Source organism: Ambystoma mexicanum, chromosome 3q (assembly GCF_040938575.1).
Source record: "Ambystoma mexicanum isolate Mex_15411 chromosome 3q, UKY_AmexF1_1, whole genome shotgun sequence".
Lineage (NCBI taxonomy): Eukaryota > Metazoa > Chordata > Amphibia > Caudata > Ambystomatidae > Ambystoma > Ambystoma mexicanum.
The window spans coordinates 1,275,756,924-1,275,776,238 of record NC_090926.1 but is presented as its reverse complement, the minus strand read 5'-3'; the positions used below and the strand labels follow the sequence as shown (position 1 = coordinate 1,275,776,238).

Here is a 19,315-nt window from a genome sequence, read left to right as displayed (position 1 = left end):
TATATCTTTGGCAGCTAGTGAAAGGATCCAATGGTGCTTGGCACTGAAGTTGATATTATTGGCGGCTAGTGAAAGGATTCAATGGTGCTGGGCACTGAAGGTGGTATAATTGGTAGCTAGTGAAAGGATTCAATGGTGCTGGGCACTGAAGGTGGTATTATTGGCAGCCAGTGGAAGGATTCAATGGTGCTTGGCACTGAAGTTTATATCTTTGGCAGCTAGTGGAAGGATTCAATGGTGCTTGGCACTGAAGGCAATGAAGTTGATATTACTGGCAGCTAGAGAAAGATTCAACGGTGCTTGACACTGAAAGTGATATTGTTGGCAACTAGTGAAAGGATTTAATGGTGCTTGGCACTGAAGGCACTGAAGTTGATAGTATTGGCATCTAGTGAAAGGATACAATGGTGATGGGCACTGAAGTTTATATTATTGGCAGCTAGTTAAAGGATCCAATGGTGCTTGGCACTGAAGTTCATATAATTGCCAGCTAGTGAAAGGATCCAATGGTGCTTGGCAACGAAGTTGATCTTATTGGCAGCTAGTGGAAGGATTTAATAGTGCTCTGCACTGAAGTTGAGACAGTTGGCAGCTAGTGAAAGGATTCACTGGTGTTTGGCAATGAAGGCAGTGAAGTTGATAGTATTGGCATCTAGTGAAAGGATACAATGGTGATGGGCACTGAAGTTTATATTATTGGCAGCTAGTGAAAGGATCCAATGGTGCTTGGCAACGAAGTTGATCTTATTGGCAGCTAGTGAAGGGATTCGAAAGTGCTTGGCACTGAAGTTGATATCATTGGAAGCTGGTGAAAGGATTCAATGGTGCTTGGCGCTGAGCACTGAAGTTGGTATTATTGGCAGCCAGTGACAGGATTCAAGGGTGCTTGTCATCGAAGGCAATGAAGTTGATATTATTGGCAGCTGTTGAAAGGATTCAATGGTGCTTGGCACTGAAGTTAATATTATTGGCAGCTAGTGAAAAGATTCAATTGTGCTTGGCACTGAACACTGAAGTTGATATTATCAGCTAGTGAAAAGATTCAATGGTGCTCGGCCCCGATGTTGATATTATTGGTAGCTAGTGAAAGGATGCAATGGTGCTTGGCACTGAAGTTGATATTATTGGTAGCTAGTGAAAGGATGCAATGGTGCTTGGCACTGAAGTTGATATTATTGGTAGCTAGTGAAAGGATGCAATGGTGCTTGGCACTGAAGGCAGTGAAGTTGATATTGGCAGCCAGTGAAAGGATTCAATGGTGCTTGGCACTGAAGTTAATATTATTGGCAGCTAGTGAAAAGATTCAATGGTGCTTGGCACTGAAGGCACTTAAGGTGATATTATTGGCATCTAGTGAAAGGATTTAATGGAGGAGGAGGTGTGCATTGGGATAATAGAGGTATCACAGTCCGAACTGATCTCCTTCCTGAATCAGGTAATACTTTAGATAGCATTGACACTTCTCATATTCTGAATATGCCACTCATTATACTCAAACTGACGTTATATATTAAGATCGTATATTTGGGACCCACTAGGGGATCTGCGATTCCAGACCTAACAGCTTGTGTCCCATTTTCACCACCAGATCATGAGCAAATCAAAGATTTACAAGGTTGGACGGCAAAGCAGACAGCCAGGACAGGCTCTAGTCACAATGACCCTAAACATAATTCCTGACTTCATCCCGTCTTTCCGCATTGTGGCCTATTACTACGTGGCGAACGAGATCGTGGCAGACTCAGTCTGGGTGGATGTGAGGGACACGTGCATGGGAACGGTAAGTTTTGTGTTTTGTCATTCACTGCAAGATGTCATATCCCTGCTGACATTTTTTACCATGCACTGGTTATTGCAACACCTGGAGATCCCCTTGAACAAGGCCTGGGGCATGAAGCCCCTGACCACCATGAAGGAAACTGTCCCAGAAGTGGCTTCAGCCCTCTGATAACATGCACCACTGACTATGCTGCATTTTGTTAAACACCCAAAGCACACAACACCCAGGGCATTCTAATTGTTCTGATTGCATGGCAATGGAATCAATGTCACTCCCTAAATCAGGAGCAAAAGGATGGTCTATTCCTGTTGTATAAAAAGATGTATTGGGTCACATTAGAGGCTTCCCAATCTAACGCAGATAAGAGGGGGGTGGATTTCAAAGCAGATGGTAGCTTGCTTGGAAAAAGCTTTATTGGACAAAAAGTCATCAGGTTCAAACACATCACATGATATAACAAAAACCTATGCAAATAAACATTAAAAGGGGAATTCATTATATCTCAAATTATTACATCAAGACCTATGTTAAAAAGTGGTTAAAATCGTAATCGTACGATATTACATAAACCATCATCGCCCTCATCCACATAACAGAACACATGCTAAATCTAAGAAAGGTTCAAAAGAAATCTAATTCTGGGAGAGCTGTGCTCGCAGCCTAAAACACTTATTATTTTCAAAACAATAATACAAAATGAGCAGTGGGCAATCATCACTTTATCAATGCCCTCTTTCTCTGCAGCTAAGCTCTGTGCATGTAACGAGAAGCAGCAAACACTACTAAAGGAATGGAGTTTTGGGTTAGTGTCAGGAATTCAGCTCGACATACTTGGCGGAAATGGAGAATGAGTCATTCAAGATACCATCAATGGAACTCAAGATGGCGGCTTATCAGCGCTATTGCCACAAGACGATTACCGTTCTAGTTTTTTCCAACATGGCGACCGCGTCTGCCCATTCTATATCTTCCTCTCTATGGTTGGGCAAGACGCGTCGCTTCTGTTCGCTGCACCTCGCTGTTAGCGCTGGTGCTTTTTCCAGCATTCTGCTGTACAGCCCGTTGAGACTTCTCTACGCCTCTTCTTCTCTTTTCTGCGCCCTGCGCACTCTATCTGAGTTCCGCCTCGACTTATTCTACCTTTTTCTTACCTTCCTTATTTCCCTATTACTCATCCTGCTTTCCTGCCCCGAGCACTCGTGTGAGGTTTCTTTTCACCACGCTGCTTCTTACCTCGTTTCTTTTCCTCTTCCCCTTACTTCATATTCTACAGCATTGAGCACAACCGGGCTTCCTTCCACGGCGCTGCTCGACTCCTCCTCACTGAGTGGATTCCTGTATCCATTCCTTCCTCAGCCTGCAGTACTTACCATTCTTCCACAAATGCTTTGGAGACAGCATCCTCTAAGAGACAGAATTGGGTTTTCTTCCCCACAAGGGTTTCCCAAGCGTGCTGCCCCCGGGGTGCACTGAGTCCAGTTTTCTGGCCTCTGAACACTTTGGGGGAATTACCTATTTACTTCAGAGCCAATTCTACACCTCTGCTGTTTCTGGACATTCGTGAGTACCTAATTGTTACAGTTAGAAACAATAATGCGGGTCCCGCAACCAGCAGGATAGGTCTCAAATACAAATGTCTTAACTGCAGGGTCGACACACAGAGAAAAAGGGAATGTGAGACTGTCTCCTTAGCAACTCCACACATTGGGCACTTATCAGTGTCAGAACCCTTCCATGCAAGCGTAAAAACAGCAGTGGGCAAAATACCCAGCCTAACCCTCATGTTGAACGATCTCTCAGAAGCTGGCATGGTTAAGTCCACGTAGGCTTTAAAGCCGACCTCCTGCCCATGTTCCAGATACTCCAAGCCCAGCTTTAACCTAGAGGCATCTCACAAGAGAAGATCCCATGCTCTCTGCTAAGAGAGCTGCTTGAGCCTGCTCAGGCTTGAAGCACAAAGTAGTCAGAAGGCTGGGTGAGCACTCAGTCCTGGCTGTGATGCAGGATTTAATGGGCAGGTATTCAATGGTGCTTAGCACTGCAGGCACTGAAGTTGACATTATTGGCAGCTAGTGGAAGGATCCAATGGTGCTTCGCACTGAGCACTGATGTTGATAGTATTGGCATCTAGTGAAAGGATTCAATGGTGCTCAGCACTTAAGTCAATGAAGGTGGTATTATTGGTAGCTAGTGAAAGGATCCAATGGTGCTTGGCACTGAAGTTGATATTATTGGTGGCTAGTGAAAGGATTCAATGGTGCTGGGCACTGAAGGTGGTATAATTGGTAGCTAGTGAAAGGATTCAATGGTGCTTGGCATTGAAGGCACTGAAGTTGGTATTATTGGCAGCCAGTGGAAGGATTCAATGGTGCTTGGCACTGAAGTTGATATTATTCGCAGCTAGTGAAAGGATTCAATGGTGCTCAGCACTTAAGTCAATGAAGGTGGTATTATTGGTAGCTAGTGAAAGGATCCAATGGTGCTTGGCACTGAAGTTGATATTATTGGTGGCTAGTGAAAGGATTCAATGGTGCTGGGCACTGAAGGTGGTATAATTGGTAGCTAGTGAAAGGATTCAATGGTGCTTGGCATTGAAGGCACTGAAGTTGGTATTATTGGCAGCCAGTGGAAGGATTCAATGGTGCTTGGCACTGAAGTTGATATTATTCGCAGCTAGTGAAAGGATTCAATGGTGCTCAGCACTTAAGTCAATGAAGGTGGTATTATTGGTAGCTAGTGAAAGGATCCAATGGTGCTTGGCACTGAAGTTGATATTATTGGCGGCTAGTGAAAGGATTCAATGGTGCTGGGCACTGAAGGTGGTATACTTGGTAGCTAGTGAAAGGATTCAATGGTGCTTGGCATTGAAGGCACTGAAGTTGGTATTATTGGCAGCCAGTGGAAGGATTCAATGGTGCTTGGCACTGAAGTTGATATTATTCGCAGCTAGTGAAAGGATTCAATGGTGCTCAGCACTTAAGTCAATGAAGGTGGTATTATTGGTAGCTAGTGGAAGGATTCAATGGTGCTTGGCACTGAAGTTGATATTATTGCAGCTAGTGAAAGCATTCAATGGTGCTTGGCACTGAAAGCAAAGAAGTTGATATTATTGGCATCCAGTGAAAGGATTCAATAGGGCTTGGCACTGAAGCCAATGAAGTTGGTATTACTGGCAGCTAGTGAAAGGATTCAATGGTGCTTGGCACTGAAGTTGATATTATTGGTAGCTAGTGAAAGGATGCAATGGTGCTTGGCACTGAAGTTTATATCTTTGGCAGCTAGTGAAAGGATCCAATGGTGATTGGCACTGCAGTTGATATTATTGGCGGCTAGTGAAAGGATTCAATGGTGCTGGGCACTGAAGGTGGTATAATTGGTAGCTAGTGAAAGGATTCAATGGTGCTGGGCACGGAAGGTGGTATTATTGGTAGCTAGTGAAAGGATTCAATGGTGCTGGGCACTGAAGGTGGTATTATTGGCAGCCAGTGGAAGGATTCAATAGGGCTTGGCGCTGAACGCAATGAAGTTGGTATTACTGGCAGCTAGTGAAAGGATTCAATGGTGCTTGGCACTGAAGGCAATGAAGTTGGTATTACTGGCAGCTAGTGAAAGGATTCAATGGTGCTGGGTACTGAAGGCACTGAAGGCGGTATTATTGGCAACCAGTGGAAGGATTCAATGGTGCTTGGAACTGAAGTTGATATTATTGGCGGCTAGTGAAAGGATGTAATGGTGCTTGGCACTGAAGTTTATATCTTTGGCAGCTAGTGAAAGGATCCAATGGTGATTGGCACTGAAGTTGATATTATTGGCGGCTAGTGAAAGGATTCAATGGTGCTGGGCACTGAAGGTGGTATAATTGGTAGCTAGTGAAAGGATTCAATGGTGCTGGGCACGGAAGGTGGTATTATTGGCAGCCAGTGGAAGGATTCAATGGTTCTTGGCACTGAAGTTTATATCTTTGGCAGCTAGTGAAAGGATCCAATGGTGCTTGGCACTGAAGTTGATATTATTGGCGGCTAGTGAAAGGATTCAATGGTGCTGGGCACTGAAGGTGGTATAATTGGTAGCTAGTGAAAGGATTCAATGGTGCTGGGCACTGAAGGTGGTATTATTGGCAGCTAGTGAAAGGATCCAATGGTGCTTAGCACTGAAGTTGATACAGTTGGCAGTTAGTGAAAGGATCCAATGGTGCTTGGCACTGAAGTTCATATAATTGCCAGCTAGTGAAAGGATCCAATGGTGCTTGGCAACGAAGTTGATCTTATTGGCAGCTAGTGAAGGGATTCGAAAGTGCTTGGCACTGAAGTTGATATCATTGGAAGCTGGTGAAAGGATTCAATGGTGCTTGGCGCTGAGCACTGAAGTTGGTATTATTGGCAGCTAGTGACAGGATTCAAGGGTGCTTGTCATCGAAGGCAATGAAGTTGATATTATTGGCAGCCAGTGAAAGGATTCAATAGGGCTTGGCAGTGAAGCCAATGAAGTTGGTATTACTGGCAGCTAGTGAAAGGATTCAATGGTGCTTGGTACTGAAGGCACTGAAGGCGGTATTATTGGCAACCAGTGGAAGGATTCAATGGTGCTTGGAACTGAAGTTGATATTATTGGCAGCTAGTGAAAGGATGTAATGGTGCTTGGCACTGAAGTTTATATCTTTGGCAGCTAGTGAAAGGATCCAATGGTGATTGGCACTGAAGTTGATATTATTGGCGGCTAGTGAAAGGATTCAATGGTGCTGGGCACTGAAGGTGGTATAATTGGTAGCTAGTGAAAGGATTCAATGGTGCTGGGCACGGAAGGTGGTATTATTGGCAGCCAGTGGAAGGATTCAATGGTTCTTGGCACTGAAGTTTATATCTTTGGCAGCTAGTGGAAGGATTGAATGGTGCTTGGCACTGAAAGCAAAGAAATTGATATTATTGGAAGCCATTGAAAGGATTCAATAGGGCTTGGCACTGAAGGCAATGAAGTTGGTATTACTGGCAGCTAGAGAAAGATTCAACGGTGCTTGACACTGAAAGTGATACTGTTGCCAACTAGTGAAAGGATTTAATGGTGCTTCGCACTGAAGGCACTGAAGTTGATATTATTGGCATCTAGCATCTAGTCCACGTAGGCTTTAAATCCGACCTCCTGCCCATGTTCCAGATACTCCAAGCCCAGCTTTAACCTCACAAGAGAAGATCCCATGCTCTCTGCTAAGAGAGCTGCTTGAGCCTGCTCAGGCTTGAAGCACAAAGGCTCTGGGTATTTTCACAGAACTCACCCGCATTCAAGTTGGTCAAGAGGTCCTTCACATGATAAGATATGATATGATAGGTTATTTATAACACGCTTAATACCCAGAGGTTTCTAAGCGTGGACCCGGGGATCGAACCTGTGTTGCTCTGCGTCGCCTTGCTTCCATGGCGAGCACATTGCCCCTGAGCTTTCCTCCCAAGATGGGCAATCCATTTCAAGCGTTTTCCTCCACTAAGAGAAATAATTTGGAACAATGCATCCCTGCACTGCCCAAAACCTGGTTGGGTCCACACTCTTGCCCAAAGGGAGACTGGCCTAAGCATAATTTCTACACCCAGTGGAGTAGTGCCTTATTCTAAATGGACTAGAGCAGTCGGTGCACTTGCAGGTAATAACAATAACTTCTTCATAAAGTTATTTTCCCTAACAAGCATCTTCTCAACCTTCACATACCCCCACAGTTCTGACCCATAAAGTGTTGCTGACAAAGCCTGCTTCTGGTATCATTCCAGTGCCGGCGATATAGCACCGCTCCCATGACGAGTAAAGAAAGACAGAATAGCACCCCTAAACTTTTCCAGCGTGGTGGCAGCCCTGTTGGCCCGAGCCACCCATCATGGGCTTTACTGGAATCTAACGCCAAGGTAATCGAAACTTTTGACCTGTTTTATAGGGTCACCCTCTATCATCAACTTAATCGAGATATGCTTCCTGAAGTGGGGTCTAATAACCAGAGACTTGGTTTTAGTCGTGTTCACAGTAAGTCCAAGATCACTACATTTCCTCAGCAAGACAAAGAGAGATTGCTTCAGGCCCTGCCATGTAGTGGCATTCAAGACTGCATTGTCCGTGCAGAACAGGGCTGGGAGCTTGCCTGAGGCCAACTCAGGGCAGTCCTGGCACCCACTTAATAGTGCATCTATAATCTCTCTGTTAAATAAAAGTGGGGTCAGGACACAACCTTGCCTAACACACAAACCTACTCTAAAGAAAGATGTCTGTTACTTCCCAGACCATGACGGACACAGGCGTCCGTGTCTTAATAAATTATTGTTAAAACAGAAATCAGGTACTGGGGAACCTTTCTCCCTGCCAGTACCCTCCACAACTTTGCACGGGGCACAGAGTCAAATGCCGTCCTTAAACCCAGAAATAACACATACAAGTGCATTTTCCATAGTAGGGTATACTTCTGGAATGTGAGGAAAAGCATAAAACATTGGGCCACTGTTCCACTGCCCTTCTAAAACCCGGCCTGATGAACATAATCACATTATTTCTATCAGTCCAGAGTTGTAGATGGCTCAATATAAGTTTCCCAAACAGCTTACCAGCTCCATCTAGGAGAGAGAGGAAACTTCCAAAAAGGCAGAGTTTATAATCCCGAATGGGAGATTTGGCCCAATTTCGGCCGTATGAAAATTCTGAACGGCTGAAAAGTTCAACCAAATCCCCCATTCGCAGGCAAGGCCTCCAGTGGCTGCGGGGGAGTCCCCTGCACCCTTGTTCACTATACCGTGAGTGGGAATTGCAGGGGTGAACCCGCAGCCGAACCCATAAAAAAAGTTTTTTAAAAAAGGAAAGGGCCCGGCAGCGTCAGTTCCCGATCACAGAAGTGAAAGGGAACAGGAGTTGCAGGGACACAGCGAGTCGGCGGCACACAGCTAAGTGTGCAGCTGCAAGGTAGGTGGTGGGTAGAGGTGTGGGTATGGGCAAAGTTTGAAATGTTCAGGGGAGAAAAGACTGAAAGTTATTTTAGGAAAAAGAACTTTCGGTCTTTTCTCCCCCGAACATTTCCAACATGGGCTTCCAACCCCAATCTGGAGAGAGATAGGTCTGTAATTAGCCGGGCTGCCCTTCCACCATTTTTGTACACAAAAAAAAATATCGGGAATCCTCCTTGTAGACAATATGGCATTACAAATCTGACACAGTGTAGGGGCCCAGATAGTCATGTCGTTTCTAAAGGGATTTGTCAGTATTAGATCTAGCCCTGCAGCTTTAGCGCTCTTTGCTGAGCCAATTGCAACCTCAACCTCTTAGAGAGTAATGTAGAGCACATCTATATCTGACATAAGATGGGTGGCAACTAGAGGTTAAGCAGAGAAGATGGACAATACAGATTTGAGAAATGCGACCTCCATTCATCCATACCAATACAACCGACTAATGAGTGTTCCCCTTTCAACTCATTGTCAGAGACCAATTTCCAAAATAGCAAGTTTTTCCTTAGAGTGACAGGCATCAAAGAGACCCTCCCATTTCCCCACCAGGTCATCAATACATCTTTATATTTCTTTGTTGCTAGTCGACAGACCCCATCATACCATCCCGCCTTGCCCGCAGCTTTTCGTTTAATCGCTGCTGCACGGACTGAAACATGCAGTAGAAGGTTGCCCTTGAGTTTTTCAAACTCTGCCAAAATTGCAGCATCCTTACTCCCCGGATTACAGATAAATTCTATATTATCGAGAATAGAAACATACGTTAACTGTTTAAACTGAGGAGATACCATTTTTGCCCATTTCGATGACTTGCAAGCATTGCCCTCAACCATAAGCTGTTTAGAACCCAGAGCAATATCTCCAGTACAAGGCCCACTAAATCCCACAAAAGGCAGATGGACAAAGGGAGATGGTCACTTTCTATCCTATCAACAACTTTAAAATCACCCATCTGTGCCCAGTCGGTTGCAGAAATGAAGATACAGTCAATTAGTGTGCTATCATTGTGCCCAATAAAAGTCTTTTTGGCTGGTTGTTGGTTGGAAAATCTTTCATTGCAATCTCTTAGATTTAAATTATACATGATAAAGGATGATTGAACAGCTAAGCGGTGCATTGTTAGGGGACAAGCTACAACCAATGCTGGGATGTCCCAGGCCTGATCTTGGTAATCCTGCAACCCTTCCAAGTCCTTAAGTGGCGTTAGCTGTAAATTAAAATCTCCGAGCACCGGTGTAAGATGTTTTAATGGCAGTGGGGAGATGTTGCTGGTTATCATAGTGTGAAGGCACTCCAGACATGCCAGACCATTTAAACTCAAAGGCCTATTATAGATGTAAGTAAGCATAAAGAAAATTAACTTTATTGATCTTAATAATAAGCATTTGAACATTTGAACATCTACAGAGAGTGTTGTAACCCTTCACCCCCCAGCCCAGGAACACCTAAGTCCAGACCAGTAATACTCCCCGTGGTCTGCCCTTCAGTCACTTAGACGCAGGAATACAAAAGGACTGATGTCCTTGGAGCAGATGCTAGCGCTTTGCTGGGTTGGGTTGGGAGCCGGACTGCTTGGGGTCAAGTGGGATAGGCCTGTTTCCAGGATGCACCATGGCACACATATTGCATTGGCATAACGAGGTGGAAATTGGGACTAGTTGATGCTTTTCCATGAACGTCTGACTGCTCTTTTTGTGGTTGTAAAATCAGGAGTTCATTTGATAATTTGCTCTGAAATTAAAATCAATACACATTATAGAAAATTCGTTTTTACTTGCAGTTCAAATAATTGACTAAGTTCAAACTACAAAGACAAAAAAAGCAACAGATTCTAAATGTTAAAACTCCAGATTGCATGCAATTGGTCCCTACAACATACAATGTATACAGATGCCGCATAGATATTGGCGCTGGATATCATGTACTGAAAGGTGGTGTGCATTGTTGGGTGGGAGATAAAGTTGGACGATGGTCCCAAATATGTGTCTGACAGGCTCACCAAATAGACCGCATGAAGGCACCTACGTTCCAAGAAAGCCAAGAACCAATTGAGTTGTGGTTACAAACTGAAGAAATGTAGAAAGGAAGTGTCGCAATTAATGGCCCTACTCTCTGAAACACTCTCCCCGGGGACATGCGACCAGACCCCACTCCCTTCAGGAAACTGTCATTAATGGTCCTACTCTCTGAAACACTCTCCCCGGGGACATGCGACCAGACCCCACTCGCTTCAGGAAACTGTGTGATTAATGGCCCTACTCTCTGAAACACTCTCCCCGGATACATGCGACCAGACCCCACTCCCTTCAGGAAACTGTGTGATTAATGGCCCTACTCTCTCAAACACTCTCCCCGGGAACATGTGACAAAACCCCAGTCCATTCAGGAAGCTCGTGATTGATGGTCCTACTCTCTGAACACTCTCACCGGGGACATGCGACAAGACCCCACTCCCTTCAGGAAGCTCCGCGATTAATGGCCCTACTCTATGTAACACTCTCCCCGGGACATGCGACAAGACCCCACTCCCTTCAGAAAGCTCTGCGATTAATGGCCCTACCCTCTGAAATACTCTCCCCGGGGACATGTGACAAAGGCCCACTCCATTCAGGAAGCTCCGCAATTAATGGTCCTACTCTCTGAAACACTCTCCCCGTGGACATGCGACAAGACCCCACTCCCTTCAGAAAGCTCTGCGATTAATGGCCCTACCCTCTGAAATACTCTCCCCGGGGACATGTGACAAGGGCCCACTCCATTCAGGAAGCTCCGCAATTAATGGCCCTACTCTCTGAAACACTCTCCCCGTGGACATGCGACAAGACCCCACTCCCTTCAGGAATCTCCGCGATTAATGGCCCTATGCTCTGAAACACTCTCCCCGGGGGCATGCGACAAGACCCCACTCCCTTCAGTAAGCTCTGCGATTAATGGCCCTACTCTCTGAAATACTCTCCCCGGGGACATGCGACAAGGGCCCACTCCCTTCAGGAAGCTCCGTAATTAATGGCCCTACTCTCTGAAACACTTTTCCCGGGGACATGCGACAAGACCCCACTCCCTTCTGGAAGCTTCACGATTAATGGCACTACTCTCTGAAACATTCTCCCTGGGGACATGCAACCAGACCCCACTCCCTTCAGGAAGCTGTGTGATTAATGGTCCTACTCTCTCAAACACTCTCCCCGGGGACATGTGACAAGACCCCACTCCCTTCAGGAAGCTCTGTAATTAATGGCCCTACTCTCTGAAACACTCTCCCCGGGGACATGGGACAAGACCCCAGTCTCTTCAGGAAGCTCTTCGATTGATGGTCCTACTCTCTGAAACACTCTCCCCGGGGACATGCAACAAGACCCAACTCCCTTCAGGAAGCTCCGAGATTAATGGCCCTACTCTCGGTAACACTCTCCCCGGGGACATGCGACAAGACCCCACTCCATTCAGGAAGCTCCGCCATTAATGGCCCTAATCTCCGAAACACTCTCCCCGGGGACATGCGACAAGACCCCACTCCCTTCAGGAAGCTCCGCGATTAATGGCCGTTCTCTCTGGAACACTCTCCCCGGGGACATGCGACAAGACCCCACTCCCTTCAGGAAGCTCTGCGATTAATGGCTCTGCTCTCTGAAACACTCTCCCCAGGAACATACAACAAGACCCCACTCCCTTCAGGAAGCTCCACGATTAATGGCCCTGCTCTCTGTAACACTCTCCCCAGGACATGCGACAAGACCCCACTCCCTTCAGAAAGCTCTGCGATTAATGACCCTACTCTCTGAAACACTCTCTCCAGGGACATGCGACAAGACCCCACTCCCTTCAGGAAGCTCTGCGATTAATGGCCCTACTCTCTGAAACACTCTCCCCGGGGACATGCGACAAGACCCCACTCCCTTCAGTAAGCTCTGCGATTAATGGCCCTACTCTCTGAAATACTCTCCCCGGGGACATGCCACAAGGGCCCACGCCCTTCAGGAAGCTCCGCAATTAATGGCCCTACTCTCTGAAACACTCTCCCCGGGGCATGCGACAAGACCCCACTCCCTTCAGGAAGCTCCGCGATTAATGGCCCTACTCTCTGAAACACTCTCCCTGGGGACATGCAACAAGACCCCACTCCTTTCAGGAAGCTCCACGATTAATGACCCTTCTCTCTGAAACACTCTCCCCGGGGACATGCGACAAGGCCCCACTCCCTTCCGGAAGCTCTGCGATTAATGGCCCTACTCTCTGAAACACTCTCCCTGGGGACATGCGACAAGACCCCACTCCCTTCAAGAAGCTCCGCAATTAATGGCCCTACTCTCTAAAACACTCTCCCCGGGGACATGCAACAAGACCCCACTCCCTTCAAGAAGCTGTGCGATTAATGGCCCTACTTCCTGAAACACTCTCCCCGGGGACATGCGACAAGACTCCACTCCCTTCAGGAAGCTCCACGATTAATGGCACTCTACCCGGGGACATACGAAAAGACCCCACTCCCTTCAGGAAGTTCTGCGATTAATGGCCCTACTCTCTGAAACACTCTCCCCGGGGACATGCGACAAGACTCCACTACCTTCAGGAAGCTCCACGATTAATGGCCCTACTCTCGGTAACACTCTCCCCGGGGACATGCGAAAAGACCCCACTCCCTTCAGGAAGTTCTGCGATTAATGGCCCTACTCTCTGAAACACTCTCCCTGGGGACATGCGACAAGACCCCACTCCCTTCAGGTTCTGGAACACACTTAAACATTCATTTTCAGGGGGGACCTTTATGCTTTTATGTCTTTATTTGCATTCTCTTTTGAATTATCCTTTTACTTTTCCAGATAGGAAAGACACATTATTTTAGCCCTTTTAATTAAATTTAGGATTGTATACTCATGCTACCAGGCAACATGCTGGATCCCGTCTCTTTCCATATACCCTACCCCACCCGATCCTACCATGTGTGCATTCTTAAGTATTTTGAATACATGCAGTGCCTAATAACACTCTAGTTAACGGATTACAGAGTTGCCAAGAGACGCACAGTTGCTGGTGTTCTGGGGGAGTATGCAAAGGTGTAGGTGGTGTCATTGAGCTACAGTTTGCACAGTGTAAACACACTGCATCGGAATTTCAGCCAAGTGGGTTCTTAAGGCTCACATGGAGAGGGCCATGTAGGGCTAAGTCTTTAGGCCAGAAGTAGAGGGAGTGTAGTGTGGAGAGGTCATGAATCATCACATGTAGAGTTGGCGGTGTTATTAAGTGTCCTCAATGAGTGTCCACACGGTAGGACAGGAGGGAGGCAGATGGAGAGAGGGGGTGGTGGACCTAATTAAGGTAGGATGGATTCAACACACATTTGTGTCTGGTTGGTATCAGTGGGGGGTGGAGAAAGCATAGACAGCTAAGGGAGAGTTTGCCATCAGGAGGGAGTTTGGGTTGATGGGAAGATGCCAGCGGGAGTTTAAAAGGAGGGATGGAAAAACTGGGTGACTTTTCCACAAGACAAGTCATATGTCGGTGTTTTATCAGCATGCCTGAGTTTTTATAACTCCTGAAAAGACCTTAGGCATGAAACTTTGCTTGGTCCCTCACCATCACCTTTGTCCCCTGATCTCCCGCCAGAGTGTGTCCTTCTGTGACCTGACTGATGATAGACATCAAGGGGTATCTATACTCTGGGGTCTTCACCAGAAACCAATGGAGGCCTGATGCCAGATGAAACGTGCATCTCTGGCCTAGAAGACCCTGACTGTATTCAGAAGTCAAAGATAACGGGCGAGGCAGGGGTCTGAGCAGCGCCAATATCCTCTGCCGTCAAACCAGAGATTCCAAAAAACAAGTTACCCATCCAGGGAAATCCCTTCAGAGGCCATATTGATTAATTGGAATGCGTTGCTCCATGAAATTCAGACAGTGTCTTCAGGAAAGGAGGAGACAGTTTATTTTGTTTTAATTGCTACTCTGTAGTATGATTGGTTCTTAAATATGGTGCAGTTTTGTGCTATATACGCATATACACCTGCACAGGAGAATTTCTTTTAAATAATGCACTGCATTGGTTCCACAATGCTCATCTGTGCTATAAAGTGTAAACACATAAAAACCCAGAACACACTGAGAAAGTCAACCAAAAAAGCCGACAGTAAAACAGCTTAATGTTCTAATTCTGGTCACTCTGCTCAGCTGAAATCAACACCATGAGTCCCATTGAACTGTGTAATGGCACTTGTTATCAAAGTTATAATTGTTCTAATCATAACATATGCTATATAGGAACAAGTTATTAATATTGAGTGACTGCCAATCATGCCCTGCATCCCATGTACTGAAGACGACCCACCCATGCTCTGAAGCCCAGCGCCACCCTGGCTATATAACATTGCAGCCGTGGGGAGCGGGCTTCAACCATGAAAGCTCTAGAACACTGCACCCCTCTTATGACTGTCCCTGGAAAAGCTATGTCTGCATTCCTCTGTAGACTGGTGGGAGTGCAGGAGCTAGCTGCTGTCTCCTGGCACTGTGCAGTTCTACATCATACTGCCCTACATTCTATGTTCTAGATGCATCCATCAAAGTAAGAACATTAAACATGTTTTCATACATGAACAATAAATGTTTCAAATAATGTTCTTTCCAACAGCTGGAAGTGTCCGGAGCTACACCAAGAGACAACGCAGTCCACGAACCAGCGAAGTCCATGAGACTGAAGGTGAAGGGTGACCACAAGGCAAAAGTGGGCCTGGTGATCGTGGATAAAGGTGTCTATGTCCTGAACAAGAAGTACAAAATCTCTCAGTCCAAGGTGAGGCCTGATGAACATTATCCCATCCTACAGACAACCTATGGCAGCGGCTAGATCATTTATCCCCTGAATAGAAGGAGAACACTGTGATCTCCAGTTCTTCCTGAGTGCTTCTCCACAGTCTGTCAGTGGGGTATGGTGAAAATGGCACCTTGGCATCTATGTATGCATAGAAGGTGGGTGGCATGGCCCCTTCTATGCAGCCTATTAATAGGGTACTGTGAGCTAAGCTGGATCCTTGGCATCTTTTCATACATAGAAGGTGGGTGGCACAGTCCCTTCACTGCAGTCTATTAATAGGGTACTGTGAGCTAAGCTGGATCCTTGGCATCTTTTCATACATAGAAGGTGGGTGGCACAGTCCCTTCACTGCAGCCTTTTAATAGGGTACTGTGAGCTAAACTGGATCCTTGGCATCTTTCATGCATAGAAGGTGGGTGGCATGGGCCGTTCTCTGCAGCCTATTAATAGGGTACTGTGAGCTAAGCTGGATCCTTGGCATCTTTTCATACATAGAAGGTGGGTGGCACAGTCCCTTCACTGCAGTCTATTAATATGGTACTGTGAGCTAAACTGGATCCTTGGCATCTTTTCATACATAGAAGGTGGGTGGCATGGGCCCTACTCTGCAGCCTATTAATAGGGTACTGTGAGCTAAGCTGGATCCTTGGCATCTTTTCATACATAGAAGGTGGGTGGCACAGTCCCTTCACTGCAGTCTATTAATAGGGTACTGTGAGCTAAGCTGGATCCTTGGCATCTTTTCATACATAGAAGGTGGGTGGCACAGTCCCTTCACTGCAGCCTTTTAATAGGGTACTGTGAGCTAAGCTGGATCCTTGGCATCTTTTCATACATAGAAGGTGGGTGGCACAGTCCCTTCACTGCAGTCTATTAATAGGGTACTGTGAGCTAAGCTGGATCCTTGGCATCTTTTCATACATAGAAGGTGGGTGGCACATTCCCTTCACTGCAGTCTATTAATAGGGTACTGTGAGCTAAGCTGGATCCTTGGCATCTTTTCATACATAGAAGGTGGGTGGCACAGTCCCTTCACTGCAGTCTATTAATAGGGTACTGTGAGCTAAGCTGGATCCTTGGCATCTTTTCATACATAGAAGGTGGGTGGCCCAGTCCCTTCACAGCAGCCTTTTAATAGGGTACTGTGAGCTAAGCTGGATCCTTGGCATCTTTCATGCATAGAAGGTGGGTGGCATGGGCCGTTCTCTGCAGCCTATTAATAGGGTACTGTGAGCTAAGCTGGATCCTTGGCATCTTTCATGCATAGAAGGTGGGTGGCATGGGCCATTCTCTGCAGCCTATTAATATGGTACTGTGAGCTAAACTGGATCCTTGGCATTAATAAATGCAAAGAAGGTGGGTGGCATGGGTTCTTCTCTGCAGCCTATTAATAGGGTACTGTGAGCTAATCTGGATCCTTGGCATCTTTTCATGCATAGAAGGTGGGTGGCATGGGTCCTTCTCTGGAGCCTATTAATAGGTACTGTGAGTGAAGCTGAATAGCAGGTGGGTGGCATAGGCCCTTCTCTGTAGCCTATTAATAGGGTACTATGAGCTAAGCTGAATTCTTGGCATCTTTTCATGCATAGACGGTGGGTGGCATGGGCCCTACTCTGCAGCCTATTGATAGGGTACTGCGAGCTAAGCTTGATCCTTGGCATCTTTTCATTCATAGCATGTGGGTGGCATGTGCCCTTCTCTGCAGCCTATTAATATGGTACTGTGAGCTAAACTGGATCCTTGGCATTAATAAATGCAAAGAAGGTGGGTGGCATGGGTTCTTCTCTGCAGCCTATTAATAGGGTACTGTGAGCTAATCTGGATCCTTGGCATCTTTTCATGCATAGAAGGTGGGTGGCATGGGCCCTTCTTTGCAACCCATTAATAGGGTACTGTGAGCTACGCTGAAATTCTTGGCATCCTTTCATGCGTAGAAGATGGGTAGCACAGTCCCTTCTCTGCATCCTATTAATAGGGCACTGTGAGCTAAGCTGTATAGAAGGCGAATTATCCCATATATTTGGACTTGTGGCTCTGCAGCTCTCACCAAGGTTTAGACTATCAGTCCCAGCCAGCTATAACACTGGGCATTATATGTCTTGGGCTGTGCCACACCCCAATCCCTCCGTTAGCCTCAACAGACTACATTAGCAGTCATCTCCAGATAGCCTATCATTTAGAACAACCTTTTCAAAATGTTGGCCCCGCTGGCTTAGCCACATTCCTTTCGTCTCCCTTCTCTGGTTTTCCCATTTGACCAACACAGGCGCAGCTCTCCTGGACCTAATTTCCTTTTTCTCACAACATGTTGAAGTACACCAGAGGAAATGGAGATTGCAATAACAATGTCTCAATTTAGACATTGCCTTGTATGCTTCCCACAACGTGATTGGACAGTCCACAGACCCTCATTCAGATCAAAATATTCTATGGTCTTCCAAGAGAGGCCCTCCGCTATTTCAGGTATCCCTAGGTAGTATATGTTCAGATGCCAAGTAGCATCTGGTTTCTGTTGTCTGTTTTTTAATATTATAAGCAGGGGGAGTTGTCAGAAATCCCTCTTGCTAGGAAAACTGCAGACAGCAGCCGGTCGGACATACTCCGGGGGACTAAAACATAGCCTATCCTCGAGAGCGATTTGTGTGTGTTAGAGTAAAATGAAAACCCAGCATCTGTTGCATGCAGTGCCCTCCAAGTGTCCACCAGCCCCAGTGCCTCTACGAACGTATATAGTTTGGTTGAGGTGCCCCGGTTCCTATTGCTGCAGAGTGACCTGTCTCTACCGGCTTCCATGACTTCATTAAAGTCCCCTCCCAGGGCCCACGAATCTGCCTGTTCCATACGCAATATTGCTTGTAGCTCACTTAGGAGCTCCAATGTGAGTGGAGGGGGAGCATAAGCTGCAATGAGGCCCCAATTTTCTCCCTACATGTCGCCAAGTACCACCACTTATCGGCCTCGGGGGTCAGCACACACTTTTCTCACTTTGAATGGTACTCGTTTGTGAATCATAACTATTTTGCTCCTGGCCCCCTTGAGAATCCAGCATGGTATATTTGCTGGAAATTTGACCTTTTAAAGAAACCACAATCTGTGCCGACTAAGTATGTCTCCGTGATGAGGGCTATATCAAGGGAGTGACAGTTAAGAAAATGGAGCACCAGCCTTCGTTTTATGCTAGAGCCAAGCCCATTGACGGTCCATGTTATTAGGGATATCTGCCCATCACGTGCCATATATGTTTGTGTGTTTTCTTGTAGGGGTCTGGAGGGAGTGTCGTGGCCCATAAGCTTCCCATCCCCATGAGTGCCTCGTCCAACCCCTGTCTCCATGCGTTCCTGCTGCCTTTATCTTGGCCGCTCATTTCTGACCTTGCTTCTGTTTTGCAACATTGTAATGTAAACCCTGAACAGTTAACATCCCCAAGCCCCAAATCGTGGGCTTCTCCCCCAACTTGCGGTCCGAGCGGAATGGGTGCAGAATCTACCTTTTTAACAGTCTTTTGTAGCGTTTGGCCTTGCACCCTCTCCCACAGTTTTACCAACTGTACCCCATAAACCCCCGCCACCATGCACTTCCCCCAACAAGAAGTACCTGTCGCCCAAACTCATGGAACTCTGAACTTGTGAGAACATGTTCGGGGTAGCCCCCGGGAGCCAGTCCAATTCTCTCTTCCTCCGACCGGGGCTGCCGGTCTTAGTATTCAAAAAAGCTGGGCGGTTGAAGACTTTTCCTTGGGCGGGTGGCCCATCCTTTATAGTT

At 46.5% G+C, this 19,315-nt stretch overlaps 1 protein-coding gene across 1 annotated transcript in view; it reads left to right on the top strand.

The window, feature by feature from the left end:
• Nucleotides 1-19,315, top strand: part of C3 (complement C3) — a 403,449-nt gene that overhangs the window by 154,864 nt on the left and 229,270 nt on the right. The window contains exons 13-14 of the mRNA XM_069604331.1: nucleotides 1,589-1,780; nucleotides 15,371-15,532. Of these exons, the coding sequence (XP_069460432.1) occupies nucleotides 1,589-1,780; nucleotides 15,371-15,532 (354 nt within the window). The remainder of the gene's footprint in view (nucleotides 1-1,588; nucleotides 1,781-15,370; nucleotides 15,533-19,315) is intronic.